This window comes from Muscardinus avellanarius, assembly GCF_963383645.1.
Source record: "Muscardinus avellanarius genome assembly, chromosome: 19".
Lineage (NCBI taxonomy): Eukaryota > Metazoa > Chordata > Mammalia > Rodentia > Gliridae > Muscardinus > Muscardinus avellanarius.
The window spans coordinates 30,295,242-30,320,419 of NC_137805.1; the positions used below are offsets into that span (position 1 = coordinate 30,295,242).

The following is a 25,178-nucleotide window of genomic DNA, read 5'->3' on the forward strand; positions in this document are numbered from 1 at the left end:
ACACAGTTTCAGACAAGAAAGTAGCCTTTATACAAGTCTATCTTTATTTGTAAAAAATAATATACAACTAAAGCTAATTTGATTTTTAAATCAAAGTTCATTTAGTGATAATGTACATTTTATAATAAAATTGTAGTAAAATACTGACATTTGATAGTTTAAACAAAGTATCATTTATGTAAAAATCATGTGAGAGCATGTAAAATTTAATTAGAAAATTCATAGTTCACAAAAGTACGTATATTTTGTTGACAGCTTGAGAACGTTATCATAAACTTACTTAAGATACAGAACAAAATTCACAGTTAGGCTTGACGTTTAGTACTATGAAGTTTTACATTGAATCCACTGATAAGTTTTGTTAATAAGGTGCACTTAAAATAATCGATTCGGCCTACCAATGAATTGACATTCCGTTGTATAACCAAGATCTACTGGTTTTACAAGACGTCTAGTCATCAATTATTTCGCCAATAATTTAAATGACAGAGATCTAGTTGTAAATACCACCGACACGTATCCTCAACAGGATGAAAGCGGCACTAGCAGCCTCGATTCCTGCATTCACCAACGGACGCCAGACACATCTGCGTCTTACAGTTAAAATTTGTACAAAAGTCAAGCCCTGAAGTACTTTTTCCCCAAGAGAAAAGTTCTAATGTTAAAACTTTGTTAAAAAAAAAAAAGAGACAGCGAGAGGTAGTGTGTAGAAGTGTTTTATAAAATGTCAAACCCCTGCACTTACATCACGAACGAAATTGAACCTTCCACACCTAATGTCATCTTGCCACCCGAGAGTCCAGGGTCCGAGACTCACAGAACACGAAGCCGGGCTGCTCGACGGAGGGGAGAAGGTGGGCGAGGCCGACAGGAAGCCCGCGGCTGCGGAGGGCGCGATGCGCCTGGCGGTGCCGCGGGCGACACTCGGGGAGGCGCGAGTCCAGGGACCATTTAATCGCGGCTTCGCTTCTTCATTTATTTTGCCAGAGAGAAAACATCCTTCAAAACGGAGTCATCGAGTCTTCATTGTCTTAATAGCACACAACTGTTACCTAGCCCTACTGTTAAGATTAATAAATAACTCTCCGCGAGCCCGGGACTTAGGCTCTGGTCCTGCTCTGGGTTCTATATACACGGTACCGGGGCTCATGCCGCCCAGCGGAGCGGGAGGGGCGGCAGCAGCAGCCTGGCTCTTAACTTACCCCACGTGGAAGCAGTGGAAAGTAATAAATAGCCTCATAAAATTCATAAGCTCTACCTGTCGTGGGTGAATACTACACACTTTTCATAAAGTGTAGTCAGTGTTCCTAGAAAGCCCACAGAGGAAAACCCAGTACCTTGTATAAAAAGTGCACACGCTTGTCCTGGATGTAAAAATCTCTTAACTGTGGGTGCCTTTTTAATCCAAAATGATCCACGCCACTCGAATACACTGAGAGGGTATAAAAGCACACCAACAAAACACACCAACACAAAAGGAATGATCTGCTGTGAGGAGTGGGAGGGCGAGGGCCGCGGAGCCCGGGGAGGGGCCTCCTGCACACGCCACCGCGGCGGGCGGGACCCCGCGCCCCGGCCCTCTAGGACGGCGGACGCCAGCGCTATCGGCCATCTCAGGCTTCAGTGCTGTGTAACTCAGGCAGCAACTCCTGAAAACGGCCAGCTGGCTGGATTTTGCAGAAATTGGGGGAAAAATGTGTTTGGGAAAATAGCTTGCTGCCATTAAACAGCGGGTGAAAAAAAAATCAAACTACAATACTGGGACACAATAGCTGAGGCCCCAGGGTACTAAAAGAGAATCAGCCCTCCTCGTGTCAGAATGCTAAAAACAGTGAACGGGACGAGAAGCTGGGCTCCGCACAGCGGGTGCAAAACACAACCGCCTCCAACGGAACGGATCCCGCGGACGCCCACACGGGCTGGGATGTGCTCGCGTTCAGGTCTCCACAGAAGAAACAGCAGACGCACGGCACCGCATCGACTGAAGTTCACCTCTGAGCCGCCAAAGTTCAGATGAACAACAACGACTGACGTTCTATTTTAATGACACTGTGGGCTTGCGACACTATTTTCCCCATGCCCAGGACCGCGCCACTGGTTCAGAGGAATGGATATTAGTCACCAGCCAAGTCTGCGGCCCCCACGGAGTCCTCTTCACTCGGAAGACATTCCGAAGCTGGTTCACAACGTTATGATCGTCCCGTCTTCTTCTAAGAGTTTGTGACCCGGAGCGCGTGTTTCCAATTCTGCGTTTGTGCCGCTGGCCACGGGCGCTGAGCTCGCTTCACGGGAGGGAAGAAACCCATTGTGCCCGGACTCGAAACTGAGCTCCACCTGTGCCAGAGACTCCAGGCTCTCGGCCGGGGGGGCGGCTCTGGGGATCTGCCGCGGGGCCCCATCGCCCTCGATGATGAGGTCCTCCTCCTCGCTGTCCTCGTCCTCTGGCTCGAAGCTGGGCTCCGCCGGCTGCGGGTGGCCCGGGAGGCTGTTGTCGGTGGACTGGCCCGAGCTGCCGGAGGCCCGGCTGTTCCTCACGACGTTGTTCCTCTGGTTGGCCGGCCGCACCGTGATGATGAGGTTGCGGCTGTTGGCGATCATCATGTCCGTCACTTGGTCCAGGCTTTTCCCCGAGACCTCGATGCCGTTCACTTCCAGCACCTCGTCGTTCACGGCCAGCAGTCCTGTGCTCTGAGCCAGCCCTCCGGGGACGAGCCTGGATATGAAGATGCCCGGCACCTTCTCCAGGCCGTGCGGCGTCACGCGGACACTGGAACCATCCCGGATGTAAAACCCCAGGGGCTTCTCAGTGCCGTACTTGTAAAGGCGAACCCGCCGATGCGTTTCCGGGAGAATATCCACGTCTATGATGGAAGACACGGGCCGGAAGTCTTGAGGCATACTGATGACTATGTGCGGCTTTTTTCTGTGGTTGTCGGGCCGTAACACGTTGGTTAAAACATTCTTCTTCTTTGTTAGCGTATCTGTACCAAAGGCACTGTAGTCTGCTTCTTCTGTTTTAAAAATAAAAGAAAATAATTAGAAATGTCCATTTACCTGTAGTTGTACAGACAGGCTAGCTCAAATGCACTCGGCACATAAACAAGCAAGCTAAAGGTCAGCTTATTCGATCAGTGTGGGAGAGTAGTGTTTGCCATGCCAGGAAGGTCCACTAGGGGGCGCCCCCAAACACCACGACGCCACAATGCTCACTGCCGGCTCACAGCCTTAAATACGGCAGTGACACCCCCGACAGACCTTTGGAGACGGTTCCTCTGTGTTGCCAGGCTGGCCTAAACGCCTGGCCTCAAGTGATCCTCCCACCTTCGCCTCCTGAATATCTGGGACTACAAATGTGCACCCGCAATTCCAGCTATAAACTCATTCCTAAACAGAATTTTAATTTTTGTGGTACTGGGGGTGAAACCCAAGAGTCGGCTACCTCCAGGTTATACCTCACCCTTCTTTAGTTTTTATTTGGAAACAGGGTTTCCCTAAATTGCTGGGAGTCTAAGTTGCTAAGGCTAGCTTCGAACCTGCAATCCTCCTGTCTCGGCCTCTCAAGTACTGGAATTACAAGTGTGTGCCACATCACCTGGCTATAAACATCATTTTATTTATTTTTTTTTTGTGGTACTGGGGTTCCTGGAAACCCTTTTACCTCCAGGCTACACTCCCAGACACCTATTTTTTATATTTTTATGTGGAAACAGGGTCTCTTAAGCCAGAGAGGCTGGCTTCAAACCTGCGTGATCCTCCTGTCTCCGCCTCCCAAGTGCGGGGATCATACAGGTTCGAAGCCAGCCTCAGCTACTTAGTGAGGCTCTCAGCAACTTAGTGAGACCCTGTTTCCAAATAAAATATAAAATAGGTCTGGGAGTGTAGCCCGGAGATAGAGGGCTCCTGGGTTCCATCCCCAGTACCACAATAAACAAACATACATACATACATACATACATACAAACAAACCACCTACTTGAGCTGGGTGTGGTGGGGTATTTCTGTAAATTCCTGTACTTGAGAGGCTGAGACAGGAAGATCGCAGGTTCGAGGACAGTCTCAGCAAGTAGTGAGACTCATCAACCTAACAAGACCCTGTTTCCAAATAAGAAATAAAATTGGGCTGGGTCTGGTGGCGCACACTTGTGATCCCAGCATGTGGGAGGCTAAGACAGGAGAATCAAGTTTCTCGGCCAGCCTCAGCTACTTAGTGAGGACCTCTGCAACTCAGTGAGCCCGTTTCAAAATAAAGAACAAAAACAGGGCTGAGGGTGAAGCGCGCAGAGGTCGAATGCCCCTGGGTTCCATCTCCAGTACTGCAAAAAAAAAAAAGAAAAGAAAAAAGAAAGTCTCCGAGGCCGCAGAGGCACATCGCGATGTTCCGGGGCTCCAGAGGTGTCCTTATCCCGGGGCTAAGCCATCGTCGCCCTAGCTGAGCCAGGAGGGCGTTCTGGGCACAGAACACGTGACGAGGTGGGACCAGAAGCCGGTCTTCCTTCTGAGTCGGCTCCCTCATGTTCACAGGAGGCGCGCCCGCGTCAGGACCGGGCACTGGTCTTCTTTTCCAGTGCTGTGTGAACTGTTCCAACCTTTCAAGTAAGTGTGTAGGAGAAGTGCGGCCCGTACTGCGGCCCCTCCTGCGCCAGGGCCGTTATCTCAGCTCATCAAGCATTGACACTGTGTTCTCACCAAGACGGAGACTCACCTCCATCCAGTGCTGGGATAAACCCACGGATGCAGGAGTTCTTTTGCAAAATGTGACCAAAAAAACCTATGGAGATTAGTCAACTGAATGTGCTTTCTCAAACACATATGTAATATTTTTATTTCAAAACAATCAATAAGAGCCTACATAACACTTATAAGGGACATTCCAGACCATACAAACTGAGAACAAAGCCAAGCTGCCTCCAAACCCACTCATGGGAAACCTGACCAGAAAACCCCCCAAATCTGCATAATTTGGCATCGCATCCAGACCCCATTTGAATGCTCTCCGCTAAATTCTCAAAAGCAATATTCTCCGGTACAAAGGCACTTTTGTTCTCTCATCTAGCTAATCAGTTTCCAGCCACTGGGAAAAGAAATATTTTGGCAGAAAGCCAGGGTGCAGGGTGTTAGTGTAAAGTGTAAAGGTGAACGGCCCCAAGGAGCCGCGGCCACGGGTGAGATGCACCTCGGAGCCCCGGGCTGGAGAAGAAGGGGGTTCGCAAACTTCACTTGCAGCAGCCTTCCGCTGGCGTGAGCCCTGACTTACGCAACAGGCAGGACAAAGGCCTATAAAGCAACCCCGCACTTATCCCAGCCTGTCCCAGAGCCAACAATCTCAGCTCGCTGCAAAGGGTAGGGACCCACCTAGGCAGCCTCGGGGGGCCGAGTGGGTGTCTTCTCCCGAACACAGGTCTCCTGCTCCCAACTTACAGGTGCCTCAAGACTCCAGACAACCTCGTGCTCTTGAAGCATTAGTTCTGAGAAGCTGGGCTCTCTCTCTCCTTAGCTCATGGAGGGTCCTGAGTAACTCACTCAGAGCGGAAGGTAAGGAAGGGTCCACTGTGAGCAGCAGGCACAGATACAAGAGGTAAAAGCCTATGCTGACCGGGCATGGTGGCACAGGCTTGTAATCCCCGCGCTTGGGAGGCTGAGACAGGAGGATCGCACAGGTTCGAAGCCAGCCTCAGCTACTGAGTGAGGCTCTCAGCAACTTAGTGAGACCCTGTTTCCAAATAAAATATAAAATAGGTCTGGGAGTATAGCCCGGAGGTAGAAGCCCCTGGGTTCCACTCTCAGTACCACACACACACACACAAATTAAATAAATAAAAAACAAAAGCCTACGCTGAACAGAAAGCAAATTCCAAAAAGAAAAAGAAAAAGAAATCTCTGTTTGAACTGTCAGCATCCCCACACAGCAAATAAAACAGTAATAATCCATGGCAGTCATCAAGAAAGCCCAAGATTATGCCCCGTTTGAAGGTCAAAGAAGCTGGGTGTAGTGGCACATGCCTGTAACCTCAGAACCTGGGAAGCTGGGACAGGAGGACGGCAGGTTCAAGGGCGGTTTCAGCAAGTAGTGAGACTAATCAACCTAGGAAGACCTTTCTTTCTCTCTTTCTTTCTTTCTTTCTTTCTCTTTCTTTTCTTTTTTGCAGTACTGGGGATTAAACCCTGGAGCATTTTACCTTTGAGCTACATCCCCAGCCCTATTTTTTATTATTATTATTATTATTATTATTAATTTGTTTTGAAACAGGGTCTCACTAAGTTGGAAGGGCCTCACTAAGTAGCTGAGGCTGGCTTTGAACCTGCGATCCTTCTGTCTCAGCCTCCCAAGTACTGGGGTTACAAGTGTGCGCCACCACACCTAAGAGCCTAAATAAGAAATAAAATTGGACTGGGGTGTAGTTCAAAGGAAGAACGCCCCTGGGTTCAATCCCCAGTATCACAAAAAAAAAAAAAAGAAAAAAAGAAATAAAAAGAAAAGAAAAGAAAGGGAAGAAGTTCAGAGAAAGACAGGAATGAAATAGCTGTTTAAAGCACTGGAATCCGGAGGCTTGTGGCCCTTTCCCATCAAGGGTCAGCTCCTGTCTAGGCAGGCCGTCTGGTCTCTTTACAAATGCAGCCGTAAGCAATACAGGAGTAAGTGTGGGTGTACTCCACGGAAACGTTATTTACAGATTACTGCCAGCGGGTCTTGGTTTGCTAGCCCTGGTCTAAGACAAAACAGCTAACTGAAAACAAAGCTGGCAGCCAGGCGCCACGGCCCACCTGTGATCCCAGCAACTTGGGGCCGAGGCGGGAGGACCACGGGCCTCCCGACAGGGAGCTCAGGGTCGTGGCCGCTCTCCTGGGACTCCCAGGCCAGCCAAGCGTGGAGCGGCTGGAGGACCGCACAGGCGCTGAGGGCCGTGGTGCGGGGCGTGCGAGGGGGACCCCTGTGGGGACGTGAGGCTTCTGCCAGGATGGGAAGAGCAGCCGAACTAACCAAGTGGAAGGGAAGGACGTGCCCATCCGTCACAGGAAGCAGAGGAGGCAAAGTGATGGCGGCAGCAGGCCGGAGGCGGCAGCAGGACCCAAGGAAGTATTCGGGTTTGCGGAGCTCGGCCTCACAGCCGGGGAGAAAACCAGGGAAAATGAGGGACACTGACGGCAGCCTCATCTGCTTCTGCAAGCTCAGGGCAGCAAGCTGGGGAAGGACTTCAGGGGAGGCTGGGAGACGGCAGCAGCGATTGTGATGGCGCCAAGCTGGAGCAGAGGCCGTGGAGATGGGGACAAGATGGGGACGCAGCGTGAGAAGCCATTAGGGCGTGGCGTCGATGGGCTTGGTGACTGACCGAAGGACAGGCTTTTTTTTTTTTTTTTTCCAGCACTGGGGTTGGAACCCAGGGGTATTCTACCTCCAAACTATACCCCCAGCCCTATTTTTTATCCTTAATTTTGAAAGAGGGTCTCACTGAATTGCAAAAGACCTCAGTAAGTAGTTGAGGCTGGCCATAAACCGCAATCCTCCTGTCTCAGCCTCCCAAATGCTGGGACTACGAGTACGCGCCACCGCGCCCGGCGAAGACAGGTGTGTTTAAGGTGATCCCCAGGTTTCTCTGATGAGAAGTGACGTCACCATTCCTTCTTACTCATCACTTCGGGGCCATACCTTCTGCTAAGCTGTATTTTGCAATTCACTATTAAAAAATTGTAGTCTACATTTTTTGTGTGTGTGGTACTGAAGATGGAACCCAGGGGCATTCTTCCTCTGAGCTACACCCCCAATCCTAATTTTTTACTCTTTATTTTTGAAGCAGGGTGTCACTGAGTTGCAAAGGGGCCTCACTCAGTAGCTGAGGCTGGCCGCGAACTGCGATCCTCCTGTCTCTGCCTCCCAAAAGCTGGGATTACAAGCCTGCGCCACCACGCCCAGTTAAAATGTGGGCTATTTTACTGCGATTCATTAGTGTGTAACCTCAATAAATTTACACAATAATGTTCAATGTGAGGTCAAGTCTACAAGATGAGTTTGTTGCCCAGTTACTGGTCTCTGGGCCACGGAGGTCAAGTCCTCCTGACGGCTTGTCCTAAGCAAGGCCCTCTGGCACTGCTGACCAACTCCTCTGGACAAGCCCGAGGTATAAACATGTTCCCCTGATACACAAAAACAGCAAGAAGCCTGGGCCCAGCCGCTCTGACGGGCCTGGCCTGCCTGGCGTGGGGGAGGGCGCTGCGCTCCAACATGTCCCAGAGATCCCAGAGCGGATCGGGACTGTTTGGGAGCCTCTCCCTGGCTGTGTCCCAAACGTACACGAATGACCTGGGTTAATCTTTAAAGGTACAACCTCAAACTCTTTCTAAAACTGTCTAGTGCACAGCAGTAACTGAACAAGAAGGCGGGCTAGGCCTCCTCTGCACCTTCTCGCCCTCTCCCGAATACATGAGACGGAGCTCAGCCCTCCGGCGGGGGACGGGGGAAAGAGCCGAGAGGCCCCTGTGAAAATGACTTCTGAGATATCAGGTGTTTTGTTGTGTTTTTGCTTCCATGATAACAGCCCAAGAAATGGGGCGTGGGGTTCTCCCTCTAACAATAAATTGCTATAAAACACAATGTGCAACCAGGCTCTCTCGGAGTTTGGTCTGTAAAGCAGTTAGATTCCATCGGGAGCTTTCGCTTCGAAGAAACTTTGCTACGGTATTAGATTTTAAAAGATCAACTGGTCTTGAAACTTAAATGGTTCTGGAATTTGTGTTTTGAAAATAACACGAGCAATCCCTTGCTTGGTTGGGGCTCAAGTGTGACTGCTGCCCTGCTGGTCCTGCGAGGAGCGAGGCCCAGAACCCGTGGTAACTAAGCGCGGAGCAGCTACACTCGATGTCATGCTATCAGTTTCCCGACCCTACTCTCAATGAAGGTTTACAAGAAACCAGCTTTCTAAGTAAGCATCTGCCCCGCTTAGCTTACAGGACAAAAAGTATCAACACGAATCCGCCGCCTAAGCCCCACATGGATGTGACGCTGGGCCTCTGGTAAACAGACAGAAGATGAACACGTCAACAGAGCTTAGACAAGGGCTTCCAGGCCCCCACAGGGAACTCTGAAGAGCAGGCCGGTGGTCGGAAGAGACCCGCCCGAGCTGCGGAGCAGCGGCAGCGGAGCGGAGGGAGAGCTGGGCTGAAGCGCTGGCAGGGAGGAGGGCTGCCGGCAGTGACCGGGAAGCGGGAGCGGGGAGCCTGGCGAGAACGGGAGGCGAGGAAGCCCACACCAGAAAGAGCGCTCTGATCACAGCAGAAGACCAACAGAGCCAGGCGAGGTGGACACGCCGGTCATCCCAGCATTCGGGAGGCTGAGACCGGAGGATCACGGTTCGCGGACAGCCTCAGCTACTTAGTGAGGCCCTCTGCAACTCAGTGAGACCCTGTTTCAAAATAAAGAATGAAAAATTGGGCAGGGGGTGCAGCTTGGAGGTCAAATGCCTCTGGGTTCCATCCCCAGACCCACAAAAAAAAAAAAAAAAAAAGAAAGAAAGAAAGAAAGAAAGAAAACCAACAGAAGCAAATGGCCTTAACCTACATTATTTTGTTATTTTGTTTGCAGGTTTGTAGCCAGCCTCAGCAACCTAGTGAGACCCTAAGCGACATTAAAAAAAAAAAAAAAAAAAAGAAAATATAGAGCCGGGCGCGGTGGCGCAGGTGGTGACTTGTAATCCCAGTACTTGCGAGGCTGAGACAGGAGGATCGCACGGGTTCGAAGCCAGCCTCAGCTACTTAGTGAGACCTTGTTTCCAAATAAAAATGTAAAATAGGTCTGAGAGTATACCCCAAGGTAGAAAGCCCTGGGTTCCATCTCCAGTACCAAAAAAAACAACAAAAAACAAAACAAAAAAACCCAGGTGTGGTAGTGCATACGTGTAATACAATACTTGGAAAGCTGAGACAGGAGGGTAGAAGGATTGAGACTTGCCTTGGCAATTTAGTGAGACTATCTGCCAACATAAAAATAAAGAGCTGGGGGTGTACCTGGAGGCAGAATGCCCCTGGGTTCAATCTTCAGTACCAAAAAAAAATAATAATAATGATCATTAAAAAATAGGACTGGGAGCCGGGCGTGGTGGCGCACACTTGTAATTCCCGTGCTTGGGAGGCTGAAACAGGAGGATCGTGCAGGTTTGAAGCCAGCCTGAGCTGGCTTAAGAGACCCTGTTTCCAGATAAAATATAAAATAGGTCTGGGAGTGTAGCCTAGAGGTAGAAGGCCCCTGGGTTCCATCCCCAGTACCACCAAAAAAAAAAAAAAAAAAAAAAAAAAATAGGACTGGGGTTACAGCTTGAAGGTAGAATGCCTCTGGATTCAGGTTCTAGTATCAAAAACAAAACAACAGCCGGGCGTGACAGGGCACACTTGTAATCCTAGCGCTTGGGAGGCTGAGACAGGAGGATGGTACAGGTTCGAAGCCAGCCTCAGCTACTTGGTGAGCTTCTCAGCAATTTATTGAGACCCTGTTTCCAAATAAATTATAAAATAGGGCTGAAAGTATAGCCCGGAGGTAGAAAAGCCCCTGGGTAACACACACACACACACACACACACACACACACACACACACACACACCAAAAAAAAAAAAAAAAAAAAAGCTGGTATAACCTGACTCTTATACTCTATCAAGGGGATAATCTAACAAATTTTTTTTCAGAGTTATAGTTTAAGAAGCTATTGTACATTTGAATACATATCAAGTAACAACTAAATTTTTAATGAAAATTATAATTGCTAATAAGGAAGGCTTATTATTGAGCCAAAACTATTTACATTAGTATGCTTAAAAAGACAAGTTCCATTAAAGTGCCGTGGCCTCGCCTCTCCTGGACCGCTCCTCCCTCTGCTGCGCCGAAACTCAGGTCTCAGGTGTGTTGCTGGTCATTCCCACTGGCCCCAAAGTCTCCACCCAAGACGCCGAAGGCCCAGTTTGTGCAAACTAGTAGTTTTTCCAAACTACTAGTCTCCATTCCCCCAAGCTCCAGCCCACCGTTCCCAATCTCCTGCTCCATGTTCGACTCGCCAGCCTGGTGCGACTGACTGCTTTAGGATTAAGCTCATTTCCTTCCGCAAATCAATCCTTCTAATGCTGCTGGGCGGACGCCGCAGCGCTGGCGACACCAGAAGCCGGCTGTGCTAGCCCCCTGCCGCCTGCCTTGGCCCCGCCCGGCCCGGCCCAGGGGCGGGTGCTCGAGGGTCTCGCCTCTCCACCTGCTCCCGGCTGTGCAGCAGGCCGCTACTAGCTCAGCACCCGAGCAGCCAAAGGAGCTCCGAAGGTCATGGCGGTCACACCACACCGTCAGACAGCGACGATGACCCTCCGGGGGCCTTGGGGAAATTAATTTGTGTGGCGGTCTTTGCAAGCGGGTCAAGGGACAAAGGATGACGATACCCTTGGCAGTACATTTTGGTGGTGGACTTGTTTCTTCAAACCCCAAAAAGCAAAGACCTGCGATCAATGGAGTTTCCCAGCCTGGGAGTGGCCACTGCGTATCAATTAATTGGATGTAAATTTCCACGACTCTGCAGGTTGGCTCACCAAGTCATAATTATGACCAACACCATAATTATCCCAGCAGTGGGCTTGCTGCTATCAGCTGGCTTCCCAAACCTCCATGTTTACCACAGGAAGGAATAAACAGCAGACTACGACTCCTGCCCTGCCCATCTGTGGGTGAGCGGGCAGGCGCACACACGCATACACGCATGCACGCGCGCGTGCGCAGGGAGGAGGCTATAAAGGTAAAAAAAACCCTCAAGTACTCAAGACACTTGAAACGCCTGCCAGAGAGTCAGGGCAAATGTTCTCATGAGACGCTGTCCGTACGTCTCCAAGGTCATGACTTGCTACCTCATTTTCTAGATAACTGGTTTTATACTACGTCATGAAACAGGTATCAAAAGGGAAAAGAAAGAAGATGTTTACTGGGTACCCAGGATACACACTGAACTCTTTTAATCTGTAGAGGACCGTTAAAAGCTATTATAGTCAGTCTATAAAGAAATGGAGACTAGGTGGGCGCTGTGGCCCCTACCTATAATCCACATAACTTGGGAGACTGAGACAGGAGGATTACAGGTTCAAGGCCAGCCTCAGCAACTCAGTAAGCCCCTCAGCCTCTTAGGGAGACCAGGCGTGGTGGCACACACTTGTAAATCCCAGCGCTCGGGAGACAAGAGGATCGCACAGGTTCGAAGCCAGCCTCAGCTACTTAGTGAGGCTCTCAGCAACTCAGTGAAACCCTGTTTCAAAATAAAGTATAAAACAGGTCTAGGAGTGTAGCCCAGAGGTAGAAAAAGCCCCTGGGCTTTTCTACATTCTACATACACCCCAGTACCACACACACACACATACCAAAAAAAAAAAAAAAAAAAAAAAAAGCAAAAACAAACAACAAAAAATACAAGCTGGGGTGTATGTAGCTCAGAGGTAAAATGCCTTTGGGGTCAATGCCTGATACTCTCCCCCCCAATAAAAAGAATTAAAAAGAGAAAGAAAAAGAAAAGACATGGAAAGTTAGAAGATGGGTCACTTTGTTTAGGTTTCTTTGAGGTGGTTAATAATACCTAAGGGCAGGTAACCACCAGAAACTGCAGTGTCTGACTCTAAAATAATATTCTCATCACTATGTCTTTCTGAGTGGACAATGATCCATTCAGTGAAGCACAGTAAATTTCTAATTTCTTTTTTTATTTTTTGTGGTACTGGGGATGGAACCCAGGGGCGTTCTACCTCCGAGCTCCACCCCCAGCCCTATTTTTTGCTCTTTACTTTGAAACAGGGTCTCACTGACTTGCAAAGGGCCTCACTAAGTAGCTGAGGCTGGCCACGAACTGTGATCCTCCTGTCTCAGCCTCCCAAATGCTGGGATTACAAGCGTGCGCCACCACGCCTGGCTTCTATTTTGTATTCTTTACTTTGAAATAGGGTCTAAGTTTTAGAGGCCCTCACTAAATAGATAAGGCTGGCCGTGATTTTTTTTTTTTTTTTTTTTTTTGGTGGTACTGGGGGTGGAACCCAGGGGCTTTTCTACCTCTAGGCTATACTCCCAGACTTATTTATTTATTGCAGATCTGGGGATGGAACCCAGGGGCATTCGACCTCCGAGCTATACCCCCTACCATATTTTTTATTCTTTATTTTGAAACAGGGTCTCACTAAATTTCAGAGGGCCTAACTAAGTAGCTGAGGCTGACTGCGAACCACAATCCTCCAGTCTCAGCCTCCCGAATGCTGGGATTATAAGCGTGCGCCACCAGGCCCGGCTCCCCAGACCTATTTTATATTTTATTTGGAAACAGGGTTTAAGTTGCTGAGAGCCTCACTAAGTAGCTGAGGCTGGCTCTGAACCTGTGCGATCCTCCTGTCTCAGCCTCCCAAGTGGGGGGATTACAAGCGTGCGCCACCACACCCGGCTTGGCCACGATTCTTAATCCTCCTGTTTTAGCCTCCCAAGTACTGGGATTACAGGAGTGTGCCACCATGCCCGGCTCCTCATTTCTATTTTTAAAAAACCTAGAAGCCGGGTATGGTGGCACACACCTATAATCACAATGCTTGGGAGGCTAAGACAGGAATATCTCAGGCTCAAGGCCAGTCTTAGCAACTTAGCAAGACCCTATTTCAAAACAAAAAAATTAAATTAAAAAGGACTAGGGGTATAGTTCAGAGGTAGAATGCCCCTGGGTTCCGGGCCGGGTGTGGTGGCGCACGCTTGTAATTCCTGTGCTTGGGAGGCTGAGACAGGAGGATCGCACAGGTTCAAAGCCAGCCTCAGCTATTTAGTGAGGCTCTCTATAACTTAGTGAGACCCTGTTTCCAAATAAAATATAAAAAAGGTCTGGGAATATAGCTCGGAGGTAGAAAGCTTCTGGGTTCCACCCCTAGTACCACCAAAAAAAAAAAAAAAAAAGAATGCCCCTGGGTTCAACCTCAGTACCAAAAAAAGAAAAGAAAACAAAACCTAGGGCATTGAAACAATCAGCATTGAAACAATCAAAACACAGCTGGGGTACACACCTGTAATCACAGTACTTGAGAGGCTGAAACAGGAAGATCACAGGTTCAAGGACAGCTTCAGCAAGCAGTGAGACTCTCATCAATCTAACAAGACCATGTTTACACACACACACACACACACACACACACACACACACACACACGACTCAAATTAAAATACAAAGAGTGAGAGGGCTCGCTAATGATAGTGACCCTGAATATCATTAAAAAAATTGACTAAACCAACAATATCACTAATGTGTTAATCTTTCCATTAACACAGGAAAAAGATTTATGCAGTATTGTTTTTTTTAACTAAGTTTGTGGCAAAGTCTATGTGTCCTATCAATCAATGGAGCAAACACACTACTTCTATTCCTAAAATGATTTTTGTAGACAGTGGTACTCACCCTTCTTTTGTATAAAAATCCTAAGCAGTGGATTGGCTGTTGAGACGGCCTTGTGGTAATTGTCGTCGTTATTTATAGGCAGTAAGTCTCCGTGGATGTCTGCGTAGCCCACGAGCACGTCAACGTTGGGGATCTTATGAACGTGCTGCAGTAGGCCGTAAAACTCCTCAAACTTTCCAGGCTTGGATCTTTCCAGTGAAAACCGACGAAACTCAGCTCCAAACTACAAATATAACAAACGCAGTGTTAAAAAAAAAAAAAAAAGTAATAGAAGGACCCAATTTGAAACTGTGTATCACAAAATAAAGAACAAGCATGGTGGTGTTTCCCTTGATACAGAAGATGGCCCATCGTCAGTGATCTGTTATCTGAAGTTTCAAAAGCAGAAGGATGAGCCGGGCGTGGTGGGCACACCTGTGATCCCCCGTGCTTGTGAGGCTGACAGGAGGATCCTGGGTTCAAGGACAGCCTCACCAACACAGTGAGATCCTGTTTCCAAACAAAAAAATAAAACAGGGCTGGGAGTGTAGCTCAGAGGTAGAATGCCTCTGAGTTTAATCCCCAGTACCCCCCCACACACACAGAAAGAGAAGGATGGCACAAGATTACGTCTCCTGACTGCTGGCCTCCACAGGGAAATCCAGCCAAGACACGCAGGCTCCACTCAGTCCCCGGGCACGAAGGCCCACCTGGGGGCTGCCAGGCACAGTGACTCAGCTAAACTCTGTAGGGCTGGGGTACCAAAGACCTGCCTGAGTCTATTCTGACCACTAGTGAAAAGCGTCTAAGCTCCTTGCCTACCAAAGGGACTACAATCTCAAGGGATGTGTCAAGAATCAATAGTAAAATACACAAAAAGGACTTTGAGCTTCTTGGCATAAGAGCGGGGCACACCATATAATAGGTGGAGGAGCCGGGCGTGGCGGCGCGTGCTTGTAATCTCGGAACCTGGGAGGCTGAGACAGGAAGATCAAGGTTTGCAGCCAGCCTCAGAAACTTAGTGAGACCTGGTTTCAAAATAAACAATAAAAATAGGATTGGGAGTATAGCTTGGAGGTAGAATGTCCCTGGGTTCAATCTCTAGTACCTCGGGGGAAAAAAAATTGGGTGTAGGGTTGGGGACATTCGTGGCTCAGTGGTAGAGTGTGTGCCTCATGGGCACAGAGCCCTGGCTCGATCCTGAGCCCCAACACCTAGGGTTAAGAAGCATCTTCCCTGCGTTAATGCATAAAAAAGCTTTGTTACTACATCAAATAAATGTCCTACCACTATCTAATTAACACAAGAAGTGTTTATGTGCTTGGCACTGGGCTAGGCCCTAGAGACCCGAGGGCTTAAGCCTGCCTCCGAAGCTCACCAATCAGTGGGTGCGGGGATAATTACTGCAGGGAGGCATTGAGGGAGAGGAAGACACGCCCGACTCCCTGCAAGTCAGGGGCTGAGAAGGACTGCAAACCTGAGGCCAACCTGGGCAACTCAGCGAGACAGTCTCAAAATAAAAAATAAGTAGGGCTGGAGATGTAGCTCAGTGGTTCAGAGCCCCTGGATTCAATGCCTAGTACTGAAAAATTGTAATTCCTACCAAAGAGGAAGACTGTCCGTGGTGCGAAGTGTTTCATCACGACAGTTCTGTTTTTCAGGTTGGCCTTCCTGTGGCAATCCCTTACCGTGGTTCCTATTCAACACCCAGGACCGGCTTTATCCACTCTGACACACAGGATTAATAACTTACTGTGGGACTAGAGTGGATGCTGCGCGCTCTCAAACAGGAAAACCTAAGACAAGTTAATCAGCCTTCCTCAGAAGTGTCCCCGTCGCCCAAGTTTGGGAGATGCTACCCGACTTTAACCACCCTCTTAGGAATCACTGTGCAGACCAACACAGGGAAGGCTCAGTCGGCGCAGGGGTGTGGCTGCGTGGTCACTGCCCAGCGAGCTTGAGGACCTGGGTTCCAGCCCAGCCCTTCCCTGCCCCTCCAAAAGGGCTTAGTTTTCTCTTACAGTTGATATATAAGAAAATTTTAGGTACATCTCTGCGGTGGAGCATATGTTCAACATGCACAAAGCCCTAGGTTCAATCCCCACTAGCACGGACGCGCGCGCGCACACACACACACACAATACACACACACACACACACACACACACACACATATGTATATATATATAATTTTTTTCAGTACTGGTGATGGAACCCAGGGGCATTCTACCTCCAAGCTACACCCCCAGCCCTACTTTTTATTATTTATTTTGAAACAGGGTCTCGCTAAGTAGCAGAGACTGGTTGTAAACCTGTGATCCTCCTGTCTCGGCCTCCCAAGTACTGGGATTACAAGCATGCACCACCATGCCCAGCTAAAAAAGTAATAATTTTAAACAAATGTTTGGCAAACATGTTTGACCACTGAATATGTATTTCAAATACTTGTTATTACCGGGAAATGTTAATGTGGCACAGGGACCCACTTGAGCACCTCATGCAGAGAAAGCCCCTCACACAACCACTGGAAGAGCTCACAACTATGTCTGTTTTCCCAAAGGCCCTCAGGGTTACCTGTGTGTGTGTGGGGGGGGGGGGGGTCACAAAGGCCCTCAGGGTTACCTGTGTATGTGTGTGGGGGGAATTCACTATCTTGCTTCTATCTAAAAGGTACAGGTCTGAGCCAGGCGTGGTGGCACCCACTTGTAATCCCAGCGTTTGGGAGGCTGAGACAAGAGGATCAGCTCCTACTTAGTGAGGCCCTTTGCAATTCAAAATAAAGAATAAAAATAGGGCTGGGGGTGTAGCTTGGAGGTAGAATGCCCCTGGGTTCCATCCCCAGTACCACAAAATAAATAAATAAATAAATAAATAGTCCTTCTGCCTGGCTTATGCCTACTCACTGGTTTATTTTTATTTTTTTCAGGTCTGGGGATGGAACCCAGGGGCATTTGACCTCCGAGCTACACCCCCTGCCCTATTTTTTATTCTTTATTTTGAAACAGGGTCTCACTGAGTTGCAGAGGGCCTCACTAAGTAGCTGAGGCTGTCCGCGAACCGCGATCCTCCAGATCTCAGCCTCCGGAACTACTCACTAGTTTAAAATCAAGACCCGGTGGCGCACGCTTGTGATCCCCGCGCTTGGGAGGCGGAGACAGGAGGATCGCGCAGGTTCGAAGCCAGACGCGCGCTGGCTTAGGAGACCCTGTTTCCAAATAAAAATGTAAAAATAGGTCTGGGAGTGTAGCCCGGAGGTAGAAGGGCTTCCAGGAACCCCAGTACCACCACCAAAAAAAAAAAAAAAAAAAAAAAAAAAATCACTAAAACCACCTCTTACCTCTAATAACTAAAACAGTTTCCAAAACACATTCCTGAAATATAAACACTAACATTTGTCAAGAAAAAATGGTGACTCATAGCTGAAGCTCAAAAAGTTTAGTCACACCTCCATGTTTCAGAGTCAATAAAAACGAAGGGCACGCCCTTCGTATCAGTCTTATGTTATCAAAGTCATAGTTTCTCCTCCATTTTCTTGACTCTGGTATCGACAGTCTAGGGCTTTCTGACTCATGCACAGGGTTTATGGGGACAGCGAGTCATTTCACCTTTTAGGTCTAGGGTTCTGCTAGAGCGTCTGGATGAAAATTCTTTGCTCGTTTCCCCCCTTTTAACTGTTATGATAAGAACAATGGAAAACCGTGTGGCTTCACAGTAGATGTGTCTTTTCACAAATATTGACAAGAAGGAAAAAAAAAATCCCCAAGAGAAACAGTTATGCTTCTTGCAGCTAAACAATAGGATTAAGAGAACGTTTTACCACATGAAGAAAAATACTAGCATAGAGATAAAATTCCGGGCATGCTGGTGCACTTGTAACCCCAGGATCTGGGAGGCTGAGCCTGGAGGATCGCGGTTCGAGGACCTACTCAGCTACTTGGTGAGACCCTCTGCAACTCAGTGAGACCCTGTTTCAAAATAAAGAATAAAAATAGGGCTGGAGGTGTAGCTCAGAGGCAGAGTGCCCCAACCAGATAGGCTCCATGACACATGCCTACTGTAACCCCAGTACTTGGGAGGCTAAGGCAGGAGGATTGCAGGTTGAAGGACAGTGTGCGGTAACTTAGCAAGACCTTGTTGCAAAATAAGAAATAAAAAGGGCTGGGGGTAAGCTGGGCGTGGAGGAGCACAATTAATAATCCCAGTACTTGGGAAGCTGAGACAGGAGGATCACAGGTTTACGGCCAGCCTCAGGAACCTCGTGAGGCCCTCTACAACTTACTGAGACCCTGTTTCAAAATTAAAACATAAAAGCTGGGCATGGTGGCACACGCTTGTAATCCCCGCGCTTGGGAGGCTGAGACAGGAGGATCGCACGGGTTCGAAGCCAGCCTCAGCTACTGAGTGAGGCTCTCAGCAACGTAGTGAGACCCTGTTTCCAAATAAAATATAAAACAGATCTGGGAGTGTAGCCCAGAGGTAGAAAGCCTCTGGGTTCCACCCCGAATACCACAAAAAACAAACAAACAAACAAAAAAAACAAACAAAAAAACCACACATAAATATAGGACTTGGAGGTGGAATGCCCCTGGGTTCAATCCCCATAACTGGAAGAAAAAAAAAGGCTGGGGATGGTTAATGATCCTGGGTTCAATCTCCAGTGCCCCGCAGCCCCAAAGACCCAATCAACATTGTTCAGTAGGTAAATCATCTATAACTTTTCCCTCCTGGTCTAGTGTGGGGCATCCTTTCTTCTAGCATTGCTGGTATATTCTAGAAATGCAAATCTAATTTTAATATTCTATTTTCCCTATCTGAATAATAATGAGATGTTATGGCTCAAAGACTGCTCCATGGTTATTCACCTGGTGATGGGAAAGACGTAACCCAGGTTCTCCTGCACGCTAGGCAGGCACTCTACCACTGAGCTGGATTTTCAGCTCTGTCCCACGGTTATTTTATCTATTTATTTATTTTTGCGGTCCTGGGGATGGAACCCAGGGCCCTTCTACCTCCAATCTACGCCCCCGGCCCTATTTTTTATTATTTATTTTGAAACAGAGTCTCACTGAGTTGCAAAGGGCCTAAGTAGTAGCTGAGGCTGTCTGAGAACGGGGATCCTCCTGTCCCAGCTTCCCGAATGCTGGGATTGCAAGTGTGGGCCACCACGCCTGCTGGTTCCAAGGTTATTAAAGGGCATCGCCATGATTATTAAAAACCCTCCCAATTCTAGAGAAACAATCAGGAAGATAAGTCACTTACTAGAGAAGTCATGTGCTGGCCCCTATCACAAATTTAACTAGTCATATTTACATTATCCATTATTTTACTATCTGTATCTTTTTCTCCTATCCAGAGCAAAGATAACAGAGTTGACACTACTTCTTTTGGTGCAGAAGAAGAAGAGATCCTGAAATGTGGACTGGAAGCTGGGTGTGGTGGCGCATTGTTGAAATCCCAGCACTTGAGAGGCTGAGACCGGAGGACTGTAGGTTCCAGGCCAGCCTCAGCTACTTAGTGAGGCCCGCTGCAATTTAGTGAGGCTCTGTTTCAAAATAAAGAATAAAAGCTGGGTTTGGCACATACACTTGTAACCCCAGTATTTGGAAGGCTGAGACAGGACAGACTCAGCTATTTAGTGAAGCCCTTTGCAACTCAGTGAGACCCTGTTTCAAAATAAAGAATAAAAAATAAGGCTGGAGGTGTAGGTTGGAGGTAGAATGCCCCTGGGTTCCACCCTCAGGCTAGGTGTGGTGGCGTACGCTTGTAATTCCAGCACTGGGGAGGCTGAGACAGGAGGATCGGAGTTCCCAGCCAGTCTCAGCTACTTTGTGAGGCCCTCCGCAACTGAGTGAGACCCTGTTTCAAAATAAAGAATAAAAATAGGGCTGGGGGTAGAGCTCAGAGGTAGAATGTCCCTGGGTTCCATCACCAGTACTGAAAAATAAATAAATAAATAAATGTGCATCTGCTTACTATCTAGATTTGGTTATAACCTCATAAGTCTTCAGTATTGTAAAAAGCTATGATATCACTAAAGTAGCATCAAAGGAAGTATTTTCAAAAATCTGGGCTCAGGGGTGTAGCTCAATGTTTAACTGCTTGCCTGGCATGTGGCCCTCAGTTCAATTCCAAGTACCTACCTCCACATTTTTTTTTTGGTGGTACTGGGGGTGGAACCCAGGGGCATTCTACCTCTGAGCTACACCCCCAGATCTATTTTATTCTTTTATTTGGAAACAGGGTCTCACTAAATTGCAGAATGCCTCAATATATTGCTGAGGCTAGCCGCAAACCTGTGATCCTCACATCTCAGCCTCCCAAGTACTGGGATTACAAATGTGCGACACCGTGCCCAGCCCCAAATATTTTTAAGTTGTTAAGGTGACGAATATCTTCTTTTTCCATGGTGGTGCTGGGGACTGAACCCAGGAATATTCTACCTCCAAACTACATTACAGGCCTATTTATTTCATTTTATTTAATTTAGAAACAGGGTTTCACACCTGGCAGGTTGGTGGCACTCCTGTACTACTAGTATTTGGCAGGGTGAGACAGGAGTATTGCAGGTTCAAGACTAACCTCAGCAACTTGGTGAACCCTGTGTTTCAAAATAAATAAAATCAGGCTGAGTGTAGGTCGGAGGTAGAATGCCTCTGAGTTCAATCCCCAGACACACACACACACACACACACACACACACACACACACCAAAGACCAGGGTCTCACTACCTTCGTGAGGGCCTCACTAAATTGGTGAGACTGGCCTCAACCTGTGATCCTCCTTTCTCAACCTCTCAAATACTGGGATTACAGGCCTTTGTACCAAGCCTGGTCAAATGTTTCCTTTAATCCATTAAAGATCAAATGTACCAACAATATATATTTAGAACATAAAGAGGCTCAGACAGGCTCTTACTGTGTCTATTCGTCTCCAGCTGGGACAGGACGGTACATTTTGCTCAGAAATTGTCTGCTTAAGCGATGTGGTTCACCAGAAGCAAGGCGGCAGGGCGGTTATACGCTATTAAGTTTAGACCAAAGTATGCGAAAGTTTCACTAAGCAGCGGACAGAAGATAAAGACAAAACACCTGAAGTTCCAGCCCTGAAGTGCTTGAGGTTTTCTACTATGCTAGAAATCAATTCCTATTTTAGTTTATCTATCGGTTGCCTAGAATCCCTGCTCAATTTTTCCTGTAATAAAAAATTAAAGGCTCGTTACCAAGATTAGGACCATAAACCGAAATTTTAGGAAAATGCAATATCACAAATGCGTTTCGTTTCTTTTCTTTTTCATTTTTGGTTCTAGGGACTGAACCCGGGGGGGGTTCTACCTTAGAGAAGATACAGCCCAGCCCAGCACTTTTTATTTTGAAACAGGGTCTCGCTAAGTTGCTGCGGCTGCCTGCAAACCTGCGATCTTCCGGTCTCGGGCTCCCAAGTCCCGGGATTACAGGTGTAGAGCACCCTGTCTGATCAAGTGTTTTTTTCTCTTCTTACTTCAGCTTCTACAAACAAAAACTAGATGCTTAAGAAATGCTGGGCTTGGAATCCCAAGCGCTACCACACTGCCAGGGGAACAGCTCCTTCTCTTTTGATCCATTTAAACCTTTCCATTCGAGCAAGTTCCCTCAATTTGCCATGCCGTACCCTTTAAATCACCGTTTCTATTCTCACTACACAGAACTATTTCTGAAACTAGAGCCTATGCTGACAGGAGTTTGTAATCGCAAATAGTGTTCAAAAAAACAACCACGCAGACCATTCTCAATGTGATTCTTAGTTACAGAAACTTACAGAACTTTGCTTATCAACCCTAGACAATAACACCATTCTACCCTGAGGCTCCAGGAAGCTTTCCTTAACACCACTCCAACCACTTCTCGGTTCTGCATTGTGTGTGTGTGTGTGTGTGTGTGTGTGTGTGTGTGTGTGTGTGCGCGCGCGCGCGCGCGCGCGCGCTACAGGGGATGGAACCCAGGGGCATTCTACCTCCAGGCAACATCCCCAGCCCTTTTTATTTTCTGTTTTGAAACAGGATCTTTTCAGAGTCTCCCTACATTGCTGAAGCTTGATCCTCCTGGTCTCAGCCTCCCGAGTACTGGGATTACCGGCGCGCACCACCACACCGGGCTGCCCCTGGTGTTCTTACCTTCCCCGAGGCTTCGTTATTTCTGAAGCTGATACGTATTTACACTTCTTTTACCTGGTCTGCCCTTCTCGATTCTAGATTACATGCTCCAAGCCCCCCACTCCTGTGTCCCCTGGATGTGTGTTCTATCGTGTCTAAAAGCTCTTTAGTAAGAAGGCTTTGTCGTAGGCAGAGCCTGGAGAAGTCCAAACCTTTCTGAGTCCAGCTTCTTAACTCAGCCTTGATCTCAGAGAACCCGCCGGGGTGATCTAAGCTCCTTCCAGCTCTTCAAAGCTGCCTGAAAAACGTTCCCGCGGCTGCCGACCACCTTCAAATTCCAGCTGAAAACCCCCTCTGGAAAGCATTCCCTCGCTAATCCCCCCGGGCTGCTCTGCTCCCCGAGCCTGGCGGACGCCGAAGTCCTCATCGGCAGCCTGGCGTGCCGGTGGTCAGGGGCGGAAGGCTCCCGGTGCGGGGCGGGCTGGAAGGGCACCGACGCAGGCTGCAAAGTGCTGCCCAGCGCAAGGCGGCCGCGCCAATTTCACGTCAAATGCATGCCGGCGCGGGCGCACTTCCCGGGGTCCTCCGGCTCCCTGGCCCCCGCGCCCCCGGACCCCCGCCCGCCCCGGCCCGCGCCTCCCGCCGCGCCCGCGCACCTTGCTCTTCACCTCCATGGTGCCCAGGCAGCCGCTGCCCGCGCCGTGCCGGTGGCCGCGGTTCATGCCGAGGCCGGGCCGCCCGGGAGCGGGCGCGCGCCGCGGCCGGCACCTGCAGAGCGGGGGCGCGCTGCTCCGCCGCGGGGCCGAGGTCCGACTGGCGGCGCGGCGGGCGGGACGCGGCGCCTCCCTCGGAGCCTCGGGGGCGGCGGCGGCCGCGGCGGAGGCGGAGAGGGCGGAGCGGAGGCCACAGGCGCCGCCGCAGCCTCGCTCAGGGCCGCCTCCCCCGCGCGCCCGCGCCCGCGCCCGCGCGCGCCCAGCCAGCCCGGGCCAGAGCCGCGGCGCGCGCGCGCGCGCGCGCGCTCACCTGCAGCCTCGGAGCGGCTCGCGCTCCACCCACACCCAATAGGAAGCGCGCACCTGCGCCCGCGGCGCCAACCAATCGCCGTGCGCCTCGCGCGGCACGTGGGCGGGCCGTCTACGCGAGAGCCCCGCCCGCCGCCGCGCGATTGGTCCCGTGCTGCGAGGGAGGGGCGGGATCACCTGAAGCCCGGGGCCTCCGCGGCGGACCCGGCAGGAGAGCTGGAAAGCGCATGCGCGGGTCTCCGAGTTTCCGCCCCGAGAAGGCCGGGCAGGGAGGCCGGCCGGAAGCGGGAGCGCACCTGGAGAGGGGCGCGAGCGTGTGGGCCCGTTGCGCACGCGCGGACGCGCGCCCGGAGTCGGGCCGGCTCCGAGCTGGGGTGGCTGGGCGCTCGCGGGTCGCACGCTCAGCCTGGGGATCCCGGTGCGCCGCTGGGCTGGTTATCCCGGCACCGTGGTGCAGCTCCGTCTCCGTTCGCCCGCTGCTGGGCTTGCACTCTGGAAGACCCTCGGCCACGCTTTTGCAACGTTTAAGCGTCAGGCTGCAGCGCTGGGTTGCAACGTTCAAGTTTTCCCGCCTCTGCAGCAGCTCCCGGGGAGAGCCAGGGCTCGCTCGGCATCTTTTGTCCCAGGACTCTGCACCGCTTACCCTAAATGCGTTTGCTCCCGAGGTGCCATGGGGAAGGAAAGCGGCCTGAAGCCGGTGTGGCTCCACGCAGGCCCAGGCTCCCCGGGAACCCACAGATCGGCCCCTCTGGGCTTTTGTTTTATTCTTTTTAAACCTCTCAACTCTCCCCGCCAGCCATTTCTTGGCCGGCTACTGTTTCCACAAACGCAGGCTCTGAATTGTGTTGGGTTCCCCCAGTGACCAGGCTGTGTCCCTGGTAACAGAACACCAGAGCCATCGCTGAGCTCCCTAGGCGGGGGTTCTCACACCGGCCATTCCCAGGTCTCCCACCCACAGGAGGCCTCCCTGAGGGGCTACAGGTCCGCCCTGGGGGCCCGGGGCTGGAAGGAGGGGTTCTAACCCGCCATGGGCGAGGAATTTCTTAGGGTGTTTCCGTCCCAGGGGTCTCCTCATCTCCCTGCAAACTCCTCCTAACCCCTGGCACCTCTTCTTCCCAGCTCCTGGACAAGCTCCCTCCACATTTCTTTGTGCGCTTGGGGTTTGGGAATCCTCTTCCTCCACCCCAGTGAAAGCTCTGAGGAGGCTGGGGTCGCTTCTGCTGCGTCCAGAGTGCAGCGCAGAGCCTGCCAGGACGGGCTCTGGGATACCGTCTTTGCCGGGTGCTGGAGCTGAGTGGTTTTTCCAAGCTACCTTTGTCCCCTGGGTTCAAAGACAGGAGCCTATTTTTCCCTGAAGCATTCAGCTCACTGAATGTTTATGGGAGATTTTCAGGTTTTTCTGAATAATAATGCCCCCCCCCCTTCCGGATCCCCTTTAGAAAGTATTTACATGATTCAAACTCAGCCAGAAGCGAGTCCTGCAGTCCTGCCGGGGTAGTCAGGGCCTGAACCTCTCTTAACTGGATGAGGACAGCAGTTCTCAACATCTCTGATTCTCAAGACCAATTTTATATTCATAGTAAAAAATGATAGAAGACCTCAGAGCACTGTGTCTATGTGCGCTCTG

The 25,178-nt window shown here is 49.9% G+C and overlaps 1 protein-coding gene across 1 annotated transcript; it reads right to left on the bottom strand.

Annotated features, from left to right (window-relative positions):
• Positions 1-2,181: 2,181 nt before the first annotated feature.
• PARD6B (par-6 family cell polarity regulator beta) lies at positions 2,182-23,251 on the bottom strand (the record flags this gene model as incomplete). Its single annotated transcript, XM_080716249.1, has 3 exons — positions 2,182-3,011; positions 14,422-14,644; positions 23,186-23,251. The coding sequence occupies 3 exons, from the start codon at positions 23,249-23,251 to the stop codon at positions 2,182-2,184; spliced, it is 1,119 nt and encodes a 372-aa protein (XP_080572375.1).
• Between the last annotated feature and the right edge of the window lie 1,927 nt (positions 23,252-25,178).